Source organism: Nyctibius grandis, chromosome 5, assembly GCF_013368605.1.
Source record: "Nyctibius grandis isolate bNycGra1 chromosome 5, bNycGra1.pri, whole genome shotgun sequence".
NCBI lineage: Eukaryota > Metazoa > Chordata > Aves > Nyctibiiformes > Nyctibiidae > Nyctibius > Nyctibius grandis.
In genome coordinates this window covers 56,677,194-56,702,104 of record NC_090662.1, presented here as the reverse complement: position 1 = coordinate 56,702,104, position 24,911 = coordinate 56,677,194, and the positions used below count along the sequence as shown (strand labels likewise).

General features: G+C 40.5%; 1 protein-coding gene across 1 annotated transcript in view; it reads right to left on the bottom strand.

Moving 5' to 3' along the window:
* The window catches only part of ANO4 (anoctamin 4), a 232,506-nt gene extending 210,055 nt beyond the window's left edge, over positions 1 to 22,451 (bottom strand). Inside the window, exons 1-2 of the mRNA XM_068401169.1 lie at positions 22,250 to 22,451; positions 19,789 to 20,025 (exon numbers count right to left, since the gene is read on the bottom strand). Of these exons, the coding sequence (XP_068257270.1) occupies positions 19,789 to 20,025; positions 22,250 to 22,451 (439 nt within the window). The remainder of the gene's footprint in view (positions 1 to 19,788; positions 20,026 to 22,249) is intronic.
* Positions 22,452 to 24,911: the final 2,460 nt, after the last annotated feature.

Genomic DNA, 24,911 nt, shown 5'->3' with positions numbered 1-24,911 from the left:
CTCCTGAAAAGAATAAGGAGAAAGATACCGCCTAGAAAGCATAGGACCAGATGCCAGGAACAGACCGGCTCCCATACACTCATGAGGGCTTTCCAGTCCACCGTTAAAGCAGGTGGCTTAGAGCTGTGCCAGATCATTAATCAAATCAGAGATGATCATACACTAATCATTCATCTTCATGAAAGCAGAAAAACGAACTAAAGTCAATGCTGAAGCAGAGAGGAAGGACCCAGCATGGGTAAATACATCAGAATGGCCCCAGCAGAGCACCACCTGATAAATTGTGCCCTGTATCCCGTGCACCACTGGTTCCGTGGTACAGTTTCATAGCTTCATCCAGCCCTACTTCTAGTGCAATTTGCAAAATAGATGGTGAGAGGAGTGGCAAACAAAATGTTAAGAACATAGCACAGGGATATGGGAGAAAGCATTAGATGCCACAGACAGGCCACGGAGATTTGGAGGGCAGGTCCATTAGGGTCAGACACCTCAACATGATGATGCAAACACAAAAACATTATCAATTAGGAGATGTATGTGCACATGTGTGACAAGCATTTGAAAGTTTACAATAGTAGAGGGTGTTGCTGAGCATGTAAACACTTGACACCTTCACCGCTAACTTTTAGGAGGATTAGATAAAGTATCATTTAAAATAAAACATAGTAATTAAGAATGCATGATCTCTATGAAGAGACAAAGTGTTTTATCAATTCTTGATTTGAGGTTTACTATTCCCTTATTAAAGGATATGAAACTAATTTGAACTAATCAATCTAAACTGATCTAAGCTCTCCTTGATTTCAGTGCAGGGCTGGACGAGATGATTTCCAGATGCCTTCTAACCTAAGTTACTCTACAACTCTAATACAAACAAACAAACAAAAACCCCAAAAAACAAACAACCAAAGAAACCTCTCAAATAGAAACAAAACAACAGCAGAACTGATAATCATAACCACTAACAACAACCATAACTACTGATGAACATACACACACATACACACAACATAATCAAAGAGCCTGAGTATCTTTAACTGGTATTTCAGGCAGAATCAAGAAGAGAAGAGAATTTTATCCTGGATTCTTCCTCCCAGCAAGGACCCACATAAAATGCCCCATACTGAGAAGTTCCAAAAATTGGCTGATAAGACTCTGGCAAGTGACCCCATCTAATGATGAGCTTTTAAACACCACCATGCCTACTGAGGCTGAGAGGAGTTCCCCATTCCCTAGTCCTTTATCGCAGTTTAAAGGAGTTTTTCTTCTATAGAAATATTTTAAGTGCATCTTAGGAATAGCACTAGGATTATTTTCAAGTGTTCTCCCAGAAACGGAAGATATTTTTTAAATTAACTTACTAGCTATTTGATTGGTCCATTATTTCAGCTCATTCAGAAGCACAGACCATTTAAAGTGTCTCCATTTTCAGACATTCAACCTTTGAAATGTTAGGAATGAAGCAGACCTTAATTTAGATGGATTTTTTTTTAAATGTGGAAAAAAAATCATTTTGCAAAAAAGATGTTTGACAACTGGTTTTCAAATTTTAAAAATATATTTTTGGAAGAGAGACCTTGAAAAAGAATGTCTGTAGTGCAACACTGTGCTCTGCCTGTCTACCTTCAGCACCTATCCTGGGAGCCTGGTGGGAAATTAATCACCTCAAGGCACTAAGAAGACAAATGTGCAGTGCAACAGGTCCTGCACCTGATCATAGATCTGCTGCTCAGACACATAGGACCAGTCAGAGAAGTTTGGGGAGATCTGTCACATCTTTAAAATTTTAATCTAGGGAAAAAAAGCACCCAAAATATCAAAATGTTGGGAAATATCAATGTTTCCCAGGTGAAACACCCTGGTCTGAAAACATCGAAAGCAAAAAGGCACTGACATTGCAAGTTCTGCTTGAATAAGATTAGTCACTAAATTTCACTTGTATTCACTGTTTTAGTTCCCATTCCCTGCCCCATACACATCCAAATCCCTTCTGGTGGTGAATCTATAATTTATTATTTTCTTATTATTTTCACTGTAACTGCTGTTATATTTAATTTAAAAATATTTCGCCCACTCTAGAGTGCCTTCTCATTTGTAGTAAGGAGCAGGAAGCAGTTCAGTCTTGGACACTTGCTGGCAACATGGAAGACAGCTACACATTGGTGTGCCACCCCTGGAGGACGGTAGAAGTACAAAGTCCTACACAGTCCAACAGAGTCAGGAAGAAAATCCAGATGTAGCCCAACAGACCTGTTCCTGTAGCTGACTACAAAGAATTGATATTGATATCTGGAATTAAAATTGCTTTAAGACTTAAGCAAGTTGCCTGAGAGACCAACAAATCATATGCAAGGAAAGAAGATTCAAGGGACATGAATATCGCTGGTGGAAAAAGCTGTTGTGTTACTTAAAGGTTTGATAACTGCTGCTATTACATGAAACTAAGACTAGGTGGAAAGATTGCTGACTTAGGTGTCAATTACTCTGCTGCTAAAGCATCATGCAAGCAGCAGTGTCCAGCTGGCACTAATGATACATTGCAATGCTCCATCTGCAGCTGCCCACATGCACACTGTGGGGGGAATGTCCTGTGCAAAGTACAGGAGGTAATTGGGCAAGAGAGGCTAGAAATACAAATCAAACTTAAACACTTTTTGCTTATCGTGATCCACCCTCAGCTTCCCCAATACCACTAAAATCTGATTAATGACCAGTGAACAATTGGAAGTATTAGCTGCTATTTGCACTTATATTTTTTCGGCTTAAATACTGCTATCATCTGAAGCAAATCACTACTTGAAGACAGTCCTGAAAGCAGGAAGAGGTTTGGTATCCAGACATGCTCTGGTTCTCTTTTTCTGTCTTAGCCTAAGAAAGACTCTTTAAAACCAACAGATTCCCCAGACCAACTTCTTGACACACTCCACACTTCCTAAAGCCACAGATTCAGAACAACAATTTTTAATGTTGCTGTTTTGCCTCAATTTTATATTTATCAGTTGTGGATTTGAAGTGCTACTGTGGCCCTGGAAGAAGTAATTGTTTTGTTATTCACATTAATGGCCATTTTCATACTAAACAAAGACCATCGGGAAGTGAGTGACTTGACTTAAGAAAAAATGATCACTGTAAGTAGCTGTAGAGCAAAAAGTAATGATAAGCCAGAAAAAAAAGATATTTTTTCACCTATACATATGGAAAATGAAATGAGACTCTGAACAATTGGCTAAAATCATCTATGACATGCAGAAAATAAATCAAACCAATGATTAATATCAACTCTTACTATAAAACTTTCCTTTTTTTACTTTCACCTTCCTCCTTCACATTTCTTTCACTTTATTGCCTGGGGCTCAGAAAGGAAGATTTTGTCAGATTTCCATAAAGCAGCAGAACAGTTAGTCTCATAGCCATAAACTCAGAAAAATACGTTGCTAAGTTTAAAGGTAGTCAGACTCAGCGTACAGTTAAAGTCAGAAAATCAGCTTACATTCACACTTTCATGTGTCCCCAAGATGAAGTGGGGTCATGCTGTCCTGATCGCTGCTGCTACAGTGTGGGCTGGAGGAAAGCAACGTGGCTTTTACTTCCCGGTGTCTTCCAATTTATCACCCATTTGCCTTTCAGAGATGTTCGTTCAGGTGCTAAATTCCTGACTAGATGAAACACCTCCATTTTCTGATCCCAGCCTGAATTTGACCAAAGCAACTACAAAACTGCCCTCTGGCATCAAGTCAGATCAGTGAGGAAGGTGACCAGGAGACCACCACCACGAGCCTAACGGGGGCCAGGGCCGGGCCAGGCAGTCAGCCTGCAGATGGCCCTCACTGGGCCTGGGCCTGGCCTCACCCACAGACCGACATCCCAGCCTGGCCTCGGCCTGTCCCCCTCCCTGTCCCCCGGAAGATGCCTAACGACCGGGACTGCCTCAGTGCCCCCCAGCTGCCCTGCTTCAGGATATTTATTCAATAAATTCAGACATTAAGTGCAGGACGTACAGAGCAGCACAACCCTAGGCCCTTATGCACGATCAGACCCCTGGGACAGAGGCAGACCGAACCCATCACCCATGTCCTCTCCTTTTGTTGAGCTGAGCTGCCCTGCCCCTTACACACACTCATGGTTAATGGCATGTTTTTGGCATCTCTGTCTAGGCAGATGTGGAAGTGAGCTGAAGGAGGTTGCCATGGATCTATGCGTAGTCTCATAGTTCCAGGGCTAGGGCGCAGGTTTCCTCACAAAGCGCTGCTCCTCCTCCTCCCGCATGGCAAGTCCTGCTGTGCCTGCCCCCACGGATACCCTGCCTCTGCCATGGCAGCAACACTTTCTCTGAGAGAGAGGGGCTGGAAGCCACAAATCCCCCTGAGGACACTGCGCTGCCAGTGCCAGGACAGCACAGGTGTCTCCTCAGTGCAAAAATCAAAGGCTCTCAGCAGCCTGTCATGGAAGTGAAGCCATTTCAGCTTCCACAACACCTTTTCTCAAACACGATGCAAGGTGGCCAAGGAAGGATTGAGCTGTTTTTGCACCACCTCTGCTTGTGAGGACACACCAATCTATGCCAGAGAGAAAAGTTTCTCCCTGTAACTTGGCCTCTCATGATACCAGTCCTTAAACTGCCCTTGCAGCTTGGCAGAAGGCGTCCATCCCCTCCTCTTACACCTCCCAAGTGGCTGCCTATACACACTCACTGTAATTGGAGGAGTAACGTGCATTAAGTTTGCCAGCTTCATTGGGATTCATTTTTAATAACAAGATTGAAAAGGTGAAAGCAGTACAAATTTATTCTGTCAGAGCCAAAGGCTTGTTCCTGATGATAGTTGCAGAAGAAGTTGCAGAAGAGAACAAAAGAACCAAAACCTGTTTTATAAGATGACAGATCCTTCCCTGAGCTGTCACTTGAAGCTCCTGAGGCACCTTTTTTTGCTTTAGGGGAAAAAAAAAAATGGGGCAACAGCATCCCCTCAGAGCTGAGCCCTACAGGCAGCATGGGGGCTGGTGCACCAAACCACTTGCCTCCTGTCCAAGCAGAGCCTCCCAGCCCTCATACCCACGTTTATTCACAACTTCCTGCCTTTCTGTTGTTGCTGTTCTCATCTGCTTTCTTAACAAGCAGGAAAGCCAGTCCTGGCTTTGTGTTCCTCTTCATAAGCAAGGCTACCACTTTCCAAGTCTTGTCTCCAGACTCTGGGATAAGAAAGCACAAGAGCAAGGCCCCTCCTGTCCCTGTTGCTAAAACACTTTTCATGAATAAAACCTCCCAGAAGTCTCCTACTGACAAGTTTCCCTGCAACAAGCAAAGGTGCAATCTGAGGTCATGTGCACAGAGAGCCAAATGTCCTCACTGGAGAGGCATCAGCCGAGATACTGAGCATTCAAGACCTAATTGACCAAAGTCTTTTAACATTAATCCTAAAGCACACGAAAGCACCACTGAAGTAAAAGATTGCTCACATACTAAAAACCACACGTTAGCTAAAATGTTTTGCTAGATCATCCATGATGGTGTCAACAGTGTGTATAATTAATTGGCTTCTTTATTTAAGAAAATTAAGGGCCTCTTCAAAGATTGACCATAAGGTCTAGACATGGAATATATCTGTGTTTTAATTTGATTAGAAAAGAAAAAACAACTGTTCTCATAACTTTAAATAATGTAAGCATGAATAATCAGATATTAGTATTTTCAGACTGGTTTACTAACACATTTACACTGCTTAACTATTTACTTTTCCCAAAAGTGCTCTGCATAAAGACGTATTAATATAGACAATTAGCCCAGCTTACTAAATTAATACATTTGTCACCATCATAGAAAATTCTAAATTTATTAGGCAAATATACTGTAGAAAGCAAGAGTATCATTATTTGTACAGAAGGAACAAGTTGAAAGAACAGTAGGTATTAAACACAAAAATAAATGTCTTAAATGTAATAAACTAAATACTTTTGTAAAGACGACTGTTGCATACAGAGACGGAGGGTTATTTTTTTGTTATAGTTTTTTTTTTAAAACAGCAACACACAGGATCTGCAGAGTCAAATGAATGTTTATCACACAGTTGAAACAGGTATAAACATATTTTTAAATGAAATATCCAAATCTGCAAATAATCATGCATGCAAGCAATTTCTAGACAACTGGTATGCTTAAAGTGAAATGCATCTTTAAGTTGCTTCAGAATGAAACCTAAACCAGTGTAAAACAATGTTAAGAATAAAATACATCTGTTAAGTCTTGCAGCCTTCTATGTATGTCATGTCTCCTCAGTTGCCAAAGAGAATTTTAAAGAGTACACCTGAAAACAAAAAATGAAGCTTTTTTTCTCTGAGCCAAACCCTCCTCTGTATATGCCTGAGATTCATATAGATATTTTAAGGAATTATGAAAGAAGGTATTATAGTCTTCTACTGAAAAAGGATTCTATCAATAAAAAGTAAAAAAAAAGTTTGATCACTTTTGAGCTAGAGGTTGCAGGGTGCAACTCGTTCTACAGAACCTCAACAGACCCTGTCAACTTCAAAAGAATAGCGTGGTAAAAACCTACAGTACTTTCCACAGCTAAAGGAGGAAGACGAGACTTTGAATGCACACAGAAGTAGTGAAAGAAGATGGAGTCATTGTCAGATAATACTGCTGATCAGAATTGTATTACCTGATCAGGAAATACCATACTAAAAAGTATTGTAATAAAATTATACTAAAATACAAATTTAATAAATATTGATAAAGAATTTATTGATATAATTGATAATACAAATTACTTATTTAAAGAAAAAGCTTGTATATTACTACTCACATTTACATGCATTAAAATTTTCATTTACATTTATTCAGAGTTGGATTTACTATTACTTTAATATTCAGTTAGTAAGTGGCCCTAAATAACAGTGAACAGCGTGTTCATCATCCAAGAACAATATCACTGTGCTCATGAAACTGCAGACAATGGAAAGACTGCATCTGAAAATATGCACTGAAACTACCTCAGTTCTATATCAGTTCTCCTATATACATAAGCCCATTAAATGATAATTTCAGGGCCCCATTTCCATGAAGATAACATTATCTGATGTTATGCTGAAAGGTCGCAGGAGCTGTTTCACTGAAGCTTACATCAATCAGTGCCCAGATTTTTATGTAAAACCATTTTTATTCAGCCATTGATGGTTCTTCTGGTTCAGTTTTCATATATTTACTGCCTGATTCATATACCTGAGCTCAGAAAAACCTTGACTGACAGTGTTTCAGTAACACTTTTAATAAAAACTTCTAACATACCACAAAATTCAGGGTTGGTAAATTATATGAAGGTAGTGTTTCTGGACTAAGAGCCCACAGTGTGCAGACGTGCATGAACCACCTCACTGAGATCATGACACTCTGTGCTGGATGTCTGGATGTTTATAAATGCAGAGGCATTATTTCTACAAATGGCCAATTTTAGCCACTGCTTTATTGACGGAATTTTCCATGTATTCTTTGAAGTAATTGGCCTTTAAACTTGATGCACGTCCAAAGAGTTGCTAAGCACTGAATTCCTTTGGTATAGCTTCCATTTGCATGTTCCAGCCTTACATAAAAACCTTGTTTCAGCAAAATGGGCTACTATTTTGCCAAAATAAGTATTTCACTGTACTTTAAAGACAAATCTCTGTATTTTGCAGTTTCCTCCTTTCTGTCATCTGAAAAGTAAACTAGAGAGCAGAAGAGGAAATGAAAGAGTTTGAAAAAAAGTAACATGGATCTTTACTGTAATCAGACCTCAGTATGAGGTATTACCAGATATACAACCCCTTCAACAAAAGCCTGGTTTCCACAGTGACCAGCACATCCTCTGCTGTTTTGTTTTTTTAAAGACCTTGTTCTTGAGTGTCACCTGTCCCCACAATTCGGATGCAAGATAAGCTCGGAGAAATGTGCTTTTTTTCCCCTTCCAATATCCAAACCAAGTGGAGAACTTGGATGCCCACACAGTGCCAGCATAATGCGCGGTGCTTTTTATCTAATGAAAACTCACCCATCCAACAGTTACTAGTAGCTACTCTACTTTGAAGAAAATATCCACCTAAGAATTCTGTAAAGCCATCTGGATGACAGTGACAAGCAGGTGAACCACTGCTCAAGTTCATCATGCTCCAGCTTTGAATTGTGTCAGAACATAACCTACAATTTGGTGTGCTGGGTCGGACTAGGAGCCTTCTAGTCCACTTGCTGAAGCATTCTGTCCTCAGTAATGGCCTGAAGTCATCATTTCCTGCCATCTTTATCATCATTAATAGTGATCATTTCTTCCCTCACCCTATAAACTGAGCCATCGCATCCTCCTAGCCATGAGACAAACACCATTCTAACCAGCTATAGCTTAAAACCAAGTTGAGCTTGTGATTTCCTGTATTTACCAACATAGCTGCTTTTTACTTTTGCTATTTCCACTTGGCTTATATAGTCACTTGCCCACTTGCCACTCATGATATTTAATATAAAGAAAGATTAAAAAGTGTTGTGCCTCATTTCCTTGCATAGGAGGAAACACCTATCACTGGACCCACAGTATCAGTTGTAACAATACACACAAATTCACAGACTATTTCACTTTTCAAGCTGTTTTTACAACAACTAAAATCACCAGTAACTCCTAATCGCTATGAGTTTACGTAGCATTCAAAATTTATATAGTAGAGACACAGCCTATTCCTCACAGCAAATTGCATCCTCTATTCAGCTGCCCAGCACACTCAACACCTAGTTCAGATCCACATCCTATTTTTAACAGTGACTCATTTAATTTCATCCTCATCCTCTTGCAGTCTTAGTTCAAGACTATTATATAACTCAACCCAGCAAAACATATAGCTAAAAATTTTTACTGTTACAGCTTCGTTGCTTCATCGTAATTTATGGCAAAGATGCCTTTTATTCCAGTGTAACAAAGGATGTTAATCTGTTAATACAGATTCTAAACTATCAGCTCTACTAATAACAGAAGAGGTAATATTTTGTTTAATCTGCTATCCTGAAGATCACCTAGAGGGTCCGATTTCGGCTCTGACTTTATCAAACACTACCCTTGTGACCTTGCAGAATACTTGGATAATTGCTCCACCTTTCTGTTTCTTCCTCCCTCACCTACCATCCACAGAATGGCATAGTGTCATATCTGCCTAAGAAAAAAAATAATAATAAAAACCTGTTTTCAACAAGCTTTAGGTGCAGCATGTTCTTATCTTTATGTATGGAGCTGCACTGATGCTCTACCTTCCCCCACAAACTTAATCTCCAATAACTTATTTTCACTCTGCAGTATTTTCACCTTAAAACTGAAGTTTCTCAAGTATGTGAATGACAGCATTTTTGGTAAGGGAGAAAGAAGCACTCAGGGGAAGTATTTAAAAGAAATAAGAAAGTAGCATGTAGGTACTTGTGGATGAGGTATGTTTGCATTTTTTACTCTTGATGTGCAAAAGATGACTGGGCTTTGAGAACTTGGCATTTGCAAAGCAGCAATTATTTCTGTAACCCCAGAGTGGTATCTGATATGGGCATATTTTTTCTATGCAGACAACAGGGAGTAAGTGTCCATTTCAGGGGATTGCTGGAGCTTTATTTCCAGGATAGAAAGGAAACAAAGGGGTAGGAAACAACAGACAAAAGGAAGCATAGACAGTGCAGAGAGCAAGCAGTTATGTGACAGCAAAATAGGGCTTGTTCTATAAACACAGTAGTACCAAAGGCAAATGCATGAACTGACAGGAGGCAGCAGGGCATGGTTCTAAAATATGGGTAAACAAGTTATGCTATATTTGAGCAAGAGTTTTGTTCATGCTGGGTTAGATTACCTCATACGGCAGCCCGAGTGGGTCTTTCCATTGATTCCAACAGAGCTTAAACAAGTCCTCCATTTCAAACTAAACATCAAAGTAAGGGGGGCCCCCTGCACTGTGCTAAATAGGATTCAACTGCAAGAACATCAGTAGACTTTGTAATTCTGACTGAGGTTTTTTACCCCCAAAATAAACATTTCTCAGACTTCTCAACCAAAAGACACCGCTTAGACATAAATGACATGGAAATACTAAAACTGATCAGACACAAGCACAAAGCAGCAGATAATCTACTGGACAGTAGATCAGCAAGTGCCAAATAAGGCCCCTGCCTACCTATTATAGAAACAGAGGCTCATAGCTGGAAGCCAGCCACAGACCAGCTCTTTGGAGCTGGTGACCTGCTGTCCCCTCAGCCCTAATCAGCCAGTTCAGCAGCCTGCCACCTCCACGGGCCCATGGACATCCATCCTGACCAAGTGAGAGCGACAGGCCACACCATGGTTTGCTCTCCTTACTGGTCTCAATTTTAATCTTTTAGTTTCCTGAAGCCACAAGCTAAGCAAAGCACCTTGCCTGCGAGCCAGGGGGTGGGAGACCCCTTCTCTTACAGCAGCCAGCATGGGAGGAAAAGCTACATGGGGCTTCCTCCAGCTGTCTCCTCCTCAGAGCTGACCAGAAGCAGGCTAAGGGCAATCAGAGATACATAGCTGGAAGTGCCTCTTTCCAGGAAACTGTATAAATGAGGAAAGAAAAATAACAAGAAGGAAAGGGAGGACAAATTCACGGTAAGTATGCAGAAGAGCGAGATGGGCAGGAAAGATAAGAAAAATAGGAAGAGTTTTTCAGAGGTATGCAATGAATATTAGGGAAATGACTGAAGAGGAAGAAATATAAAAATGCAAGGAAAAATGAGCAAAGAGAAGGAGATACAGTAGGTGAAAAAGTAGACAGCATTGCATTTTTCAAATTGGCATCTCCAGGCTTTTTTCTGGAAATTGATTATCCTTCTGTTAACGGGAGGAGTGATGGAAAACAAAACAATTATCTTAAACCAAGCCTTAAAGACAGAGAAAGAAAACAAATAAGGGCTTTATTGGAGCTATTGTGCATAGTTCTTTCTATTTTAATTATATGGCTCTTGCTCTCTCAGTCTTGTACTGCAGTGCTACACATGAACGCTTCCTACTTGATATCTGAAACTCTGACATGTCCTTTCTCTTTCAAAGGACCAAGGCTTCATTATCTTAAAAAATTATGTTTTCTTTATGGTTTTTCAACATTAGCCATTTTTTTTTCTGGTTCACTCTCTTTAACATGACTACCAGAAGGAGATTTATTAGAAGGTTCTTTTTTTTTTTTTAATAGGTTTTTCCTGCACAAGGATATATCAGTTACTTACAGATACAACACTTCAAGGTTTAACTGTGTTATATTCTCTAATGAGCAACAAAATAAAAAGCATTCTATTTGCAGACACTTCATTTCTCTGGAGAAAAATTTGGGGAATGTCCTATTTTGATTCTGTGAAGTTAACAAGAAGATATTAAATAATAATTGTATGCTTGTATTTTACTATGTATTAGTATTTTGGTTATAAAATATGCAAGATAGATAGGTACACTGTTCACAAAGAAAACGATGTCATTGACAGAAGAGCAAAACAGATTGCTGTTTTGCACAGCATCAGTAAACACCTATTAGATTTAAAGAGCTAATTAAACATTTTCTTCTTGCAGTAAGTCTTAAAGATTCTCTAGCACTAGAAGGCTGCTATTGGAAGAGTGGTAGAGAGACATATCCTTATGTAAAAAGTACTTAAGTAGTTCTGTTACTGACCAGACCTCCATCCTAACCCTTGTCTGTTTTAACTGACTAGCATACGAAACCAGAATATTGCCCAGAGAAAAGGAGTCTCCATGAAATCTGACATACAAATCAATTCTTGTTGCACCAAGTGTGGTCAATGGACATTGCAGAAATGTAACCAAGAAAGAATAAGGAAACCAAAACGAATGAAAACTTATCAATCCAAGTCTGTGTTAGCTAGGTAGCAATTTGAGAAGGAGACTGCGTATTACAGACCCTCTCAAATTTAAGTTCACATGAAGCACCAGCAATGAGACAATGGTAGTAGCATCATATTCCAGTTTAAATTTGTGCAATAATGTGCCAACTTCAGATCAGCAAAAAGGGCAAATATCCACATTCTAGATAAAAAGAAAGGCCAGGTCTTGTAGTTAATTTCAAAAGAGATGTTAGCAGAAAGAGAAGGCTGGAGAGTGAATGCACTTCCAGCTCTAAAGATGCTCTCTAAAGACAAGACTGAAGCACACTAATACAGCACTACAGGAGGCACATGTTAGCCAGTGTTAAATGCCTTCGACCAACTGAGCATGATCAGTGCTGGTTAGCATTTCTAAATGCAGATATTATAACAGGAGCTACCAGCTCATTGTTCTTTGGCAAATTTTGGTTTCTCATTGGCAAGTGTGAGAGCCATTAAAGAATCAGATAAATCAATTTCAATGGCACAACTCTCAAGTCCAAAATTAAGCATACACTTAATTGCTTTTCTGGATCAGAACCAAGCAGCTCAGCAGCTTCTAGGCTTGATCCTATGATGAGGTCAGAAGGCTACAGAAGTTTCACAATTTTTATTTCCTTCCTTTTAACCATGAGTTTTTTTAGAATGATCTGTGAACTTAATGTAAGCCAGAATTTTGAGTAAACAATATTACACATCTTTGAATCATAAAAGCAATCCTATTGGTAGCCGGAACCTTGAAATTGGTGAAGTACATGTATTTAGATCTTTGGAAGTATAGACTTAATATCTCTCTCTGTCCCAAGAGTCAGCAAGGACACTAATGTTACCAAAATACTTAACGTTCTTTTTGAGATCCTAATTCATCATACTTATTGAACACAGTATTTTTTTTTAGCCATTTCAGGTTTATACACATTTAGTCTTATTTTATTCAGGGGAAAAAATGCATACACTGCATTTCAGAAGCAAAAGATGACACAGCCCTGCAGGAAAGGCATTCTGTAACAAATTGCACTCCTCTCTAATTTTGATAAAAGTAGTTAGCAGTTGGCATTCATAACACTGGGAGATTCTGCTGGTGGCTGAATGAAAGAACTGAGAAAGATAAACCTCTTCATGGCCACGCTGATTAATGAACAGAGACACGACGCCTGTGTACAGGACAGGAGCGAAGGCAGGCTGTTGGCAGTCAGGGCACTGAGATAAGTCTATGTAATTGCCAACTAGACTGCATCGTTTCTTGAGTTCAGCTGACTTTAGAGTTCCCAAGTAACATTTTTGTAAACGATATTTTTCCTCTTTATAAACCTCACTAGGAGCTACAGTCATAACTGCAGAAACCTATCTCTATTCCACTCCCTTTTCAGACTGTACAGAGAATACCAAAAAACCTCCCAAAATGGTCCCTGCCTCAATACAAGCATAAAAGGAAAACAGGCAGAGAAGCACAAGCAGTCAATAACACTGGATGTACAGCAGATTTTGCCCTTGGCTGTTAAAGAGCATGGAAATTCAAGTGAGGACTCTAATCAGAGATAACACAGATGTATTTTCTTTCTACTTCACAATTTTGTAATTTCATCAACACCTTTGTAGCTGAAAGCCAAGCAGAAAGAGAGTACAACCTTAGAAATAACCATCACCTTTCCAATTCCCTTCTTTCTGTCTTCACCTCCCTCTTTCCCTCCAATACACAGACTGTGTATTAGGACTCCTTAACAAAAAACAATGCATAACTACAAGCTGTAGACCAAACTGAGCCACTGACTGTATTTCTTGTTTATAGATTAATACACACCAAACTCCATGGAAATTTTGTCCAGTTACACCCAGGCCAGTGCACGTTGCTCTGCAGCTTGGATAATGCTTTCTAACCATGATAAGGAGTGTCAGCACCATCTTGTGGCTTTCACTTTTGTACGTGGTCTCCAGGACTTGGGCAGTTCGTGAGCACTTCAAATTAAGATTTGCAACTGGAACCCATTAACTCTAAGTGCTAACACCAGCAGTTGCATCTCCAGCGTTGCTTAACAGTTTCTTCAGACTCTGAGGGCTGCTAATCAGGATAAGTGACCGGATCAGATGCCTGTTCTTCATAACCAGCTATTTCCCAACCTTAATAAACATTAAATAATTAAAGAAACAGAAACTGAAATGTACTGTCTTGGTTTTTCCTTTTTTAAATAGCTTTTATTTTGCTAGTCTAAACAAAGCAAACTTTTTTACTCTCCTCTTATGAGTTCTCCTCTCCCATATTGTTCTGGTAGTTCTCTGCTTAAGCTCCAGTACAGCCCTATCGTTCTTGAAAATGAGCACTCACTTTGGGCAAACAACTTTAATCTCTCCCTCTGTGGCAAGTATTTCACCTGAGACATCCCAGGCTTCCATTTGCTTTTTCACAGCTGCAGCACACTCCTGATTAGTAGCTCCATTTATCTTCCTCTACCATTTCCAGCTGAGGATTCCCAGCTCACAAAGGGTGAAAAAAAGAAAGAAAGAAAGAAATCCTGTTATGCACAGTCTTGAAACTTGCACTATTGTATTTAATCCCTTTTCCTTTATTCTGCTTCCAAAAGTCATCCATTTCTTCCTACATGACATCCAGAACCTCCTCTGTAGTGATAATGTCTCCCACTTAGACTCATAAGCCCATCTCATCAATGCACTCCTCCTTTCCAGGCAGAAGTCATCCATAAAAATATTAACGTTGTTTCCAAACCAGTAGTGGGGAAACTCCACTATTAATCTTCCTCCCATTTAGTACTTCCCTTCCCAAGATTGTTGTCATGTCCCTCCCAATCACCTCCTTATTCACGTTATAATTCTTCCAAGTCTCGTTTTTCTCCAGGAGAACAAATAACTTCCTAGGCAGGCCAATACTATCCCCTCTATGAAATTCAGCTAACATTAGATCTATTGCACCAATTTCCTTTGCATCTGTCTTATCAAATAAATTTAACTGGAGTCCTGTACCACACTAAGAAGTAGTTAGTGTCAGAAATTATTTCTTTAGATAGATAGATAGCTTTTTACTGTTGTTATGCGATTTAAAACAGGCTTTAAAAGCCTCATGAGAAGACAGCTCTGTCAAAAAAATATAGGGAAGCTGCAGAACCAAAGAATCCACTGAAGTATGCATTTAATATGCACTTACATACGAATCAAGAAATATATAACAAATTAATTTGACTTTTGTCTATGTCAAATATAGCATTCACAGCAGGTGGTAATATTACTGTGAAACTACATCTTTCTGTGTGGAAACAAAAGGGAAAAGGTTTGATGCTATGATCACACCAGCAAAATAAAATGGAGAGGTTGTAGGAATTTACGTAAACAAAACAGGGGACTTGAGCTGCAGCCAGACTTCCAACAGATTTGAGCAATGAAGCCGCAACACTCTTTTAGATTTTCTTATGTTTGCAAAAAGTTGTGTACCACAAGTGTAAGAATACTATTTTTTCCAGAAGTTCGTGTTTCTGACCAACTACAAGACAGACCCAGGTGCATCCCTGAAGAGGGTCCAGCTGACTCAAGCCCTCTGCGTTTTCCCTGTCTCTGCTGGGAGTACAAGTTATCCTGAAATTGCTCTATTCCATACATTCACACACCAGGGATCAGGCACAGACCCAGAAAAAACATGTAGGTGCCTACTTCACATTTCAGTTGCCTCACTGGGATTTAGGAACCTAAATATATTTTAATGAGTGTAACGTCCCCTAGCAGTGGAGAAGGGCAAATAAAGTACTTTAGGTAATTACAGTCCAGTCAGCCTAACACTGACATTTGAAAATAGATGGTGACAAATTAGTAAGCGAGCAATAAATCATGTAGTCTGTAAGCACCTTGAAGAAAACAAGATGATAACAAAGAGCCAACAGATTTGTCAGGAACAATTCATGGCAAATCAATATAATTGCTTTCAAAACAGCTGATCTAGCATACAAGGGGACAGGTCCCTGTAATGAACAAACAACAGAAATACAGTCTAGATGAAGGTACACTAGTTTCAGGTCAGAAGTGGTTCAGATTATTATTGGTAAAAATGGGAATTCATTTCAAGAAGACATAGAGGTCTTGTTACATTCAATATTTTCATGAATTGTGATATTTTCTGTTTCCTTAAAATTTGCAGATGACACAAACTTGACAGGTATTGTTCAGCTCCCAACTCATTTCTACCCAGTGCAAATCTATTCCTCTCAAGCCAGCTGATGTTGTCTAGCAAAGTCTTCTGGATATTCTGGAATATATTGTTCAATGTAATTAAGCATTGGATAATGATCATAAGAAGAGACAAAGTTAATCAACAGGAACTCTTCAGGACTCAGTTCAAAAACTGATATGTAGTTATAGTTATCAAAACTAAGTTCCTCTTTGTACTCCCTCACAAGATTTCCAGGTTAAGAAATCAGTACAGAATAATTCCTCATGTTTTGTCCCATTCTCAACAGAAGCATGGATTTTATTAACCAGCACAATCCTCTCAAAAAACATTATTTCAAATTGCAATATTAAAAGTTCAAGAATTCCCTTCCAGAGTACATGAAATTAATTGATTCTGATGTCAATTATACTCCTGTATCCAAGGACAAAATTTGACACTACTCCGTAAATTACCTAGCATTGCAGAATTCTGCAAAGCAACAAAAGCACCGAATTGAGACTAATGTTTCAAGTAGGATGCAAAGCGTTCACTAAGATCTGCTCCCCAAATACTATTAGCTGCAGTTCTACCTCCTTCATACTGCATATCCTAATACATGGAATTTTATTTTGTCGATACCTTATTTTCCACATCACTATCTTCTTGCTCTGAACATTGAAATTCAGCTCAGACATCCCCAAGCACAGCTTATTACAAGGCTCTGAAAATGCCCTGCTTAGGAGGAAGCACCCACAAGTTTTCCCACCATCAGTACTTAAAAAAGAATTCTTTTGAAACTACAATATGTATGTTGCATGCACTGCATACTGCTGGGTTAGCATAGTTTAATTTTTAAGATTATAGTATTAAAATGTTATAGAGAGTTTGATACAAATTCACCAGAGAGAAGCAGCACAGTAAGCCTGTGGCATGGTATTCTCTTGCATATGAAGTAGCTGTAAATGAGCTGATCAAATAGTCTTGGACATAAATGAGCCTGGATATAACTTTAAGATATACCCTACCTCATTAATCAATCTCTAAGTCTTTTCAAAACTTCCCCCATTTCAGCTGATGCAGTACTCTCGCCTGACCTTCCACAGACATGCTGTCTGCTGCTGAGCAGCTGCTACCTTTGCCGCAAACAAGCTCTTTGATCACGGCAAGACAGTCCGTGAAAACTGGTAAAGTTATAAAACTTGAGGAATCGTTGCATTAGAAGCATTATAATAAGGTCCAGTGATATGGATTATCACTGGTGTTGCCGACATGACATCCAGGCATACAGAGAAGCCACTGACACAACACCCTCCTACCTCTGTGCAATAGGGTAAAGCACTTCTAATCAGTATATAAGAAACCCTTCACCCTGCTCACATGCAGTACCCTCTCCTCTGCTGCAGAAGACTCCTAGATTTAACATAATCTCATGGATTATCGTTTCACTGGGTATAGAAATTAGGACATTAACTCCTCAGGGTGGCTCTTTTGAGGTTTCATGGAGGCAAGTTATTTCACACTGCTATTGCACTCTGAGGGGGAGAGAGAAACACCCTCTCCAGACTGTCACACTGAAAATAAAACACAGGAAAGACTGGACCTGACTCTTAGTGCCATGGTCTAGTTGACATGGTGGTGTCAGGGCAATGGTTGGACTCGATGATCCCAGAGGTCTCTTCCAAACTGATTGATTCTGTGTGATTCTGTGTGAAGACTGCATCTTCTTGTGCTACAAGTCATGCTTTGCACCCAGACCTCCCAGCCCTGTTGGAAATGGACATTATTTCTGTGTTGAGCTGCCACCATGCTGCTATGCTGCTTTTCAGCGCAATACTTTCATAAACATCTCACTGTGACCTCTTCAAAGATCCTGTAACTTCCTAAATTAAGATCAAAACCAGGGCATTTGTCTTTGACTTACTAATATAATATCTTACTGGCACCTTTGGGCTATATGCAGCCATGCTTTAGAATCGGGAAATTGTTCTGCACAGCTAGCAGCTCCTTATCAAGCTTTATTACAGTTTTAGTATATTACTACTATTTTTTTCTTTTTTAACTAACTTTTCTCCCCTCCTCCACAACTTCACCTCGAGTTAGCAGGTGCCTGTGAACCTCACAGTAAGGCTCACTTGCCACCTCACTGTCCCAAAACAACTTCACAATTAAAACCAGAGTGGTCACTCCTCATATGGGAAAGATACGAAGTATCTCACAGCAGCCATGGTATTTCTATCACTAAAATAGGTGGTAGAATAAACTGTGATACAAATTAAGCTTCCAGACAATAGTCACAGATTTCATACAAGGAACAATGGATTGTGAGCAGGAGGTGCAGGTTCACGCTGCTCTTAATTGGAAACAGAAAAATAGATAAATGAAAGTCACAACATTTAACCTTGCATGAATTGTTTGGCATTTGCCCTAACACTCCTGCTTTCCAAGAGTCACCGTCACAGCAGGCATTAGGAATGGTACTGGAAGTGCTGGAGCCCAGGATTTTCAGCTGCCATGAGCATCCAGACAGCTCCAGAGGATGAGCCATTAGATTGGAAGGTTCTGAGAGGGGACAAATCAGTTTTGTTTGGATTTCTGCACCACCACAGAGTTTCAGGCCCATTATTTTTTGGCAACATGCAGTAATGACTACATCAGTTACACCAAATTACATTAATGCACTCCAATACTTACAAAGAAAAAAACAGTAATACAAACAACAGTAATATACATATTTGATTATACTTTTTATTACAGATTACAATTCAGCCACTGTTGTCAGCAAGTATTACAGACATTTTAAGAACTAGGTCAGCACTAGGTATTTAGACCAGCCCTTTTCCAGAATTACCCCTTTCAATACTGGATCCACTATGACCCCACACTCCATATATACCTTTCTGCTACCTGGCACCTAGGCATAACCTTGCTAATCCCTTCCACTTCACAACACAAAAAAGGCAACATGAGTTAAAATCCTTTTACAGGGGTTCAGTTAGGAAGTGTGTAGATCAGGGCCTCATCTGCCAGCCAGAAAAACCTCACTGAGCTCATTACCCAATTCCTATCATCGTTGAGATCAAAGACTCAGATACAAATGGGAGCAGATTATGGGTCAAGTGATTTGTCCTAACATAAGAACCCTTTATCAGCCATCATCTTTCCTGCAGACCTTGAGAGACCTCCAAACCCCGTACTGGAAGCATCCCATCACTGACCAGCATGCTGCTGTCTCTGATAGACATACATATGCCTTGTAACAGGGTGGGAGCACAAGTGTGTTCCCATGGATGTAATTGGATACTCCTTTTACATCCTATTTTGTGATTAGCCAGGTGCTCGTAGCGTTTTGGATACATGATGGACATATCAGGGTATCCTCCGTCATGCAGTTTTATGACAGGCACAAAAGAGAGGATGCTGTCCTCAAATGCCTCCATGTGCTAACATGGATCCACCCTCATCCAAGAGTTGGTCTACCAGTTTTAAAGCAAACATACACTAAGTATATTATTGTGGCTGAGAACATGATGCTCTTTTTTTTCTGTCACTTTTTAAACCATGAGGCAAATTGTTTGAATAAGGATTACTTGGCATAAGCATAAATTCCTTCGTGAAGTTTCTGTGGTCTAATCCTTACTTAGGAGCAGTCAAAGCAGTCTGGCAGCAGAAACAGCTATTGAACTTGAGCACTAAAACTGCTGATTAAACTAAGCTCTGACATGTAAAAAAGTAAGCTCTGACATGCAAAAAAGAAATAATCACTTACCTGCGGAGTCTTGACTCAAAGTTTCTTGACTACTACTGCAGTAAGAAGGCACTGGAGTGACAGCAAGTGAAGCTGGGCAGGATAATGGATATGATAAATCATTTTGTGTAGCAAAACATTGAAACACAGGAACACAGGCATCTTCAGAGAAGGTCAGAGGGAGGTGAGGGTCCCCATACACATATGGATTTTTCCAGCGAAGAAGTTCCACCGCGAGAGGGCCAACAGCATCAGAACCTGACAACAAACACTGGGAGTTAAAACCTGTGCCCTTTTACTGTCGCAGGTTACAATTTGGAGAAGGAAGCTATAATAAGGTGATACCAATTCCTGTTTTGATCATTAAGTGAGCCTGCCCCTTGAAAAGGGATGCCGTATTTTATTCCGGTCCACTATCAGTAATCCTGTTAGATGCTGGTATAACTCTGAAAGTATACTTTCAGTATGTGCTCTCCTTGAACTCCCGACAGCATTTAACATGAAATAAGCCATCACAATTCCAACATGAAACTACAATTTGTTGTGGCCTTGCTTATACTTGGATGTGTGTGAGGCCTCACTCTCACATTACAACCTGGAGGTTTCTCAGCAAAACTGGAAAGCCAATGTTGATGATTTTTTAAAAAATCAACATCTTGCTGCCACAGGCCCAATCCCTGTGAGGTTCAGAGCTCAGTGGAAACCAGGAACTGGGAGGCACAGCCACTCCACTGCCTCCTCAGGTCCCGCCTTGCTGTTAGCTGTGCAGGCTTCGCCCAGATTCAACCCTCTGCTCTTGTGCTATAATCCTCAACAATTCTCTTATCCATCAAACAACAGCTTGGAATTTTTTCAGTCTGTTGCAGATTTTCTTTAAATTACTCATTATTTTGTGTTCTTTAAATATTTTTGCACTTTCTGAAGACTTATGTTCCATCTTACTAATAGCTCAACTGTATATAACATTGTGAGAAAAAACAATAGGGCTTATGACAGCATGCCACAAGACTGTGGAGAAGAGCTGCCCTGTAGAGGTCATTCCGCTGCAAGTGATATCACTTATCTTACTTTCGATGGATTCTTTTTAAGGAAAATGCAGACCATCTTATTTTCTCTTTAACTCTCAGGTTCGTGATATTTGCAAGACTGGCAGCATCTGAATACAAAATGTCCACCACACAAAACTGGACTCTCAAATGCAGACAAATGCTTCGTATCTGTGATGGTCCTATAAGCACCCTCAAGCACTTATGGCAACACTCACTTCACACTACAAGTGTGAAATTATTAAATTATTAAATTGCAAAGCTATAACAGTAGTTTCTTTTGTGCTTGGTGAGGTTGCAGAAAGCTTTTTTTTTTTAAGGGAGAAAAAAAATAAAAAGGCCCTGAAGACATCAATTAAAAAGAGCAAAAGCCTCTTGTAAAAGTTGTCAGAATTCAAAAACATATATTGCAAGGTAAGTGCAACACCATGGATCATTGCAAAAGGCAAGGAACAGGCTAACCTTGCAGCAGTATAGAGAGATGTGCTTGACTGCACCATACATGCATGGGCTGTGGCTGCCTGCTTTGCTTTACCAGCTGACAGCAAACCAACAGCTGAAACAGAAGAAAGTATCCAAGGAAGACACTTCTGCAGCGACTACATATTTTTTAAGTTGTGCCAAGAGTTTCACAATTATAACAGCGAAGGAAAGCAGTATCTAGCTCTCAACACAGCTTCTCGACAGCAGGGCAGGGAAAGGGTTGCTGAGATGTGCTGAAGAAGGCTGCTTAGAAGCATAGTAGAATTCATGGTTGGAAACACAGGGATACTTACGAATCTGCAGACGATGTTCCTGCTGTAAACTTAATGCTGTTCCCAGGTGTTTAGACACAACTATGCTTTGCGGAAAAACAAGCACATGCACCCTTTATTAGCAATATGGAAATTAAATTAAATTGTGTATCCTGGAACTGTTTCTCCCAGTGAAGATGACTGAAAGGGGCTTGATAGTCCCTCAGAGCTTTGCAGATGCAATGCCCTGAGAAGTAAATCTTAAAGGTTGCAAATGAATACAAACCTGGCTAACCTGGTCCCTCAGGTTTTCCTCTCAGACAAACACTTTTTATGCACTCCCTTGACTGTTACAGATGTTTCCCTCTCTCTCTGCTGTTTTCTGTGAAGTGGTTGATTTACATCTCAGAGTTTTCTCTCTGCTGTGCCTGGATTGCCCCCAGGCTTGTTCTCTCACAGACACCACCATGCCCAAAAAAATTATCCCTAAAAACCCTAAAATTTTGTATATCCTCCTGAAGCAGTAATCCTCAAAAATAATCCCCTAATATTCCTCCTCCCCCGCCAACGCTTTAATGCCATACAGCAACCGCATAACTCATTAAGCTCCTGCCTCTGCCCCATAACGTCATGAGCCAAAACTATCTAAGAGAGAGATGAAAAGATAATTGATACCCTGCAGGGTCCATGCACCTGCCCTACCTGGGCTCCAGGCTGAGTTTGCTGCAGGGTGACAGCAGACCGTCAGTTGTGTCCTGTGCACCTGCAGACCCCTCCTGTTTGCTGGTATCCAGGAATCCCCCATCCTGCAACGCCTCTTCTCCCCTTTGCTGCTGCCCAGCCGGAGCCTCTGGCGTGTGCTCCTGCTGCCTCCGGAAGCCTGTATGGCACATGCTGGCCACATGCTATAAGCTCAGTCTTGCCATTTAAAGCTGCTTTTTTTTTTTTCTCTCCCCTGTCTGCTCTCCTCTCTTACTTCTTCAGCTAGTACTGATCCTAGCAATCAGACACACCTTTCCCCTCCTGCAGCCGAGGTGGAGCATGAGCTGCTGTCTCTTCACGTGGTGCACGTGGCTGCTGCTCCAGCCAGGCTGCTCTGTAGGGAACTGAACTCCCTCAGAGCGATGGGAAGGGAAAAGGCACCAACATACTTGGGAGGATTTGCAGATACACACATGTGTTTGTTCAGCTAACACCTCCTTGGTGCAAAACCCTCCCTGAGCAATGGTGGTAAACGATAACCAGACACAGCCACCTTGCATGGGGACATGAGGCTGCTGCAGGATGGGCCAAATGCATCCACATGAAAGACAGTACATTAGAAAGAAGTGTATATATGGAGAGCAAGCCCCCACACAGTATATACTGGAACAAAACAAAGCTAAGTCCAAGAGACTTGGGTGACAAATTTCAGTGCTACATTACCACCTGAGACGTGCTCCTGCTCAGGGCTGGAGGCAGAAAGCCCTGGCCCTGACGTTAAGTGCCTGTAACAGTGGGCTGGGACAGGGTCAGCTGTCCCCAGCCAGCTCCTCTCCTCTGCTGAGGCCATGGAAAGGAGACCATGGGCACTTGAGTCACACCCTGCTGCTTTCGTCCAAAAGCTTAAGCCCAGCTGTGGGTGCCCAGCTTGAGGCTTGCTGGAAACTCCTAAAACCCCTTCCCAGAACACCCCCCTGAACCCCTCTAGCCTTCTGAGAGGCCTCAAGATGCTGCGGAGGACCTGCCACTGCTGATCACAGCTGGACCAGGCAAGGCAGGACAACTCTTGTTTCCTGGGGTAAAATGCCACTAGTAGTACAGCTCTGGGTTTGTCCCAGGAGGCCAATTAAAAGCTGTGCAATGCACGGAAGGAGGGCAGAACAGGAGCAGGACTATGCCTGGGATCAGAGCTTGCCTTGCTGCCTGCTCAGCTTGCCTGCAAACCTGACCTAAAATACTTCCTAGGGGTACCTACTCTGGCAAACGTTCTCTACATACCCTGACCCTTCTAAGCAGTTGAAGGGGTTGAGGCACCTCATTTCTAAATTTAGTTCCCTTCTTTGAAATAATTTGTTCTGAATAAACCTTCACATTTCTTTCCACTGGGAAGATACATTTTGGGAATAGATGACATATAGGTAACACGGCAACAAAAATCACAATAATGGACCAACAGTACCAGTCTTTAAATAAAAAAAAAACCTCATAAGTCTATATCAGCAGTTTTAGACTTGCATATTTCTGGTATGTATATAGATATATTTAGCCAAACGGGATGACGATAATTACTTTCGAGAAATTCTGTTCCAGCTAAGCATATTTGACTTTCACACACAGCATAAAACTGAAAGTGCATACGTGGGATTTTTTCAAAGTTTGGGTTAAGCAGAAAAGCAGCTTTTGGCTTTTTACTATCTGTACGTGCCCTAGTTCAAGCTTTTGAGCTTAACATCTCCTTGTCCAGCTTTCAGATACTGGTGTTTGCTGTTAGACTGGCTAACACCTAACCAGATACAAAGAGCAACTTGACCGTGTTATGTTAACAGGGATTTGATGTGACTAATTTATTTTCCATCTTGGCAATCACTCTATCCTTTCCCCTTTGTGGAAAGGGAATTATCCTTTAGCTGCTTCTCATTTGGATACATGCTCTCAAGGGTGAGCCAGATTTCCCATGGTTGTTGTTAATTGCTTCACATCTAGACTAGACAAGAACTGAAATTTATACAAACTTTTGGTAGAAAATAAACACAGCAATTCACATTTCCTCTACTAAAGATCTAAGTGCCATTTATGTGTATATTTAAGAAACAAATAAAAAGTATTATTGTTGTATACCCTGGACACATTACACCTGCTGACATGGTTTACCATTTTTTGTAATATCAAGCTCAGGATGCATAATTACGTTTAAAGAGGAATAAGCTTGAAATTCTGGAGAGCTATAATGTGCTATAAAGGCACTGTTTTCCCTAAATTGAATTAAATGATAATTATGAGGGGAAAACCTATTTCTGAAACTTGCTGCTTTCTTCCAAAGAGAGTGATAGTTACTATTGAGAGTAAGGTCACATCAAGACTACAGATGCACATCCAAGGACAGAGTTTTGCGTTCAACCACAGAAGAGATGCACAGCAGACCATATGGCATACAGCAGAAGGGCATATTCTCACTGCCTAACTTCAGTTAGCTGAGTTAGATGGCTGATCTCCATAAGTTTCTCTAATAAATGGAGAGAGTAAGGATCAACTCAAGAGTAATTTGTAGTAAGATCATAACTGTGGTCTGTGAATCATTCTCGGTAAGAGCTCTTCTCTGTCTCCATTTAGCAGAGATACAGCACAAAGGAACTAGCTACCTAACTTAGCTGGCTAAATTAGT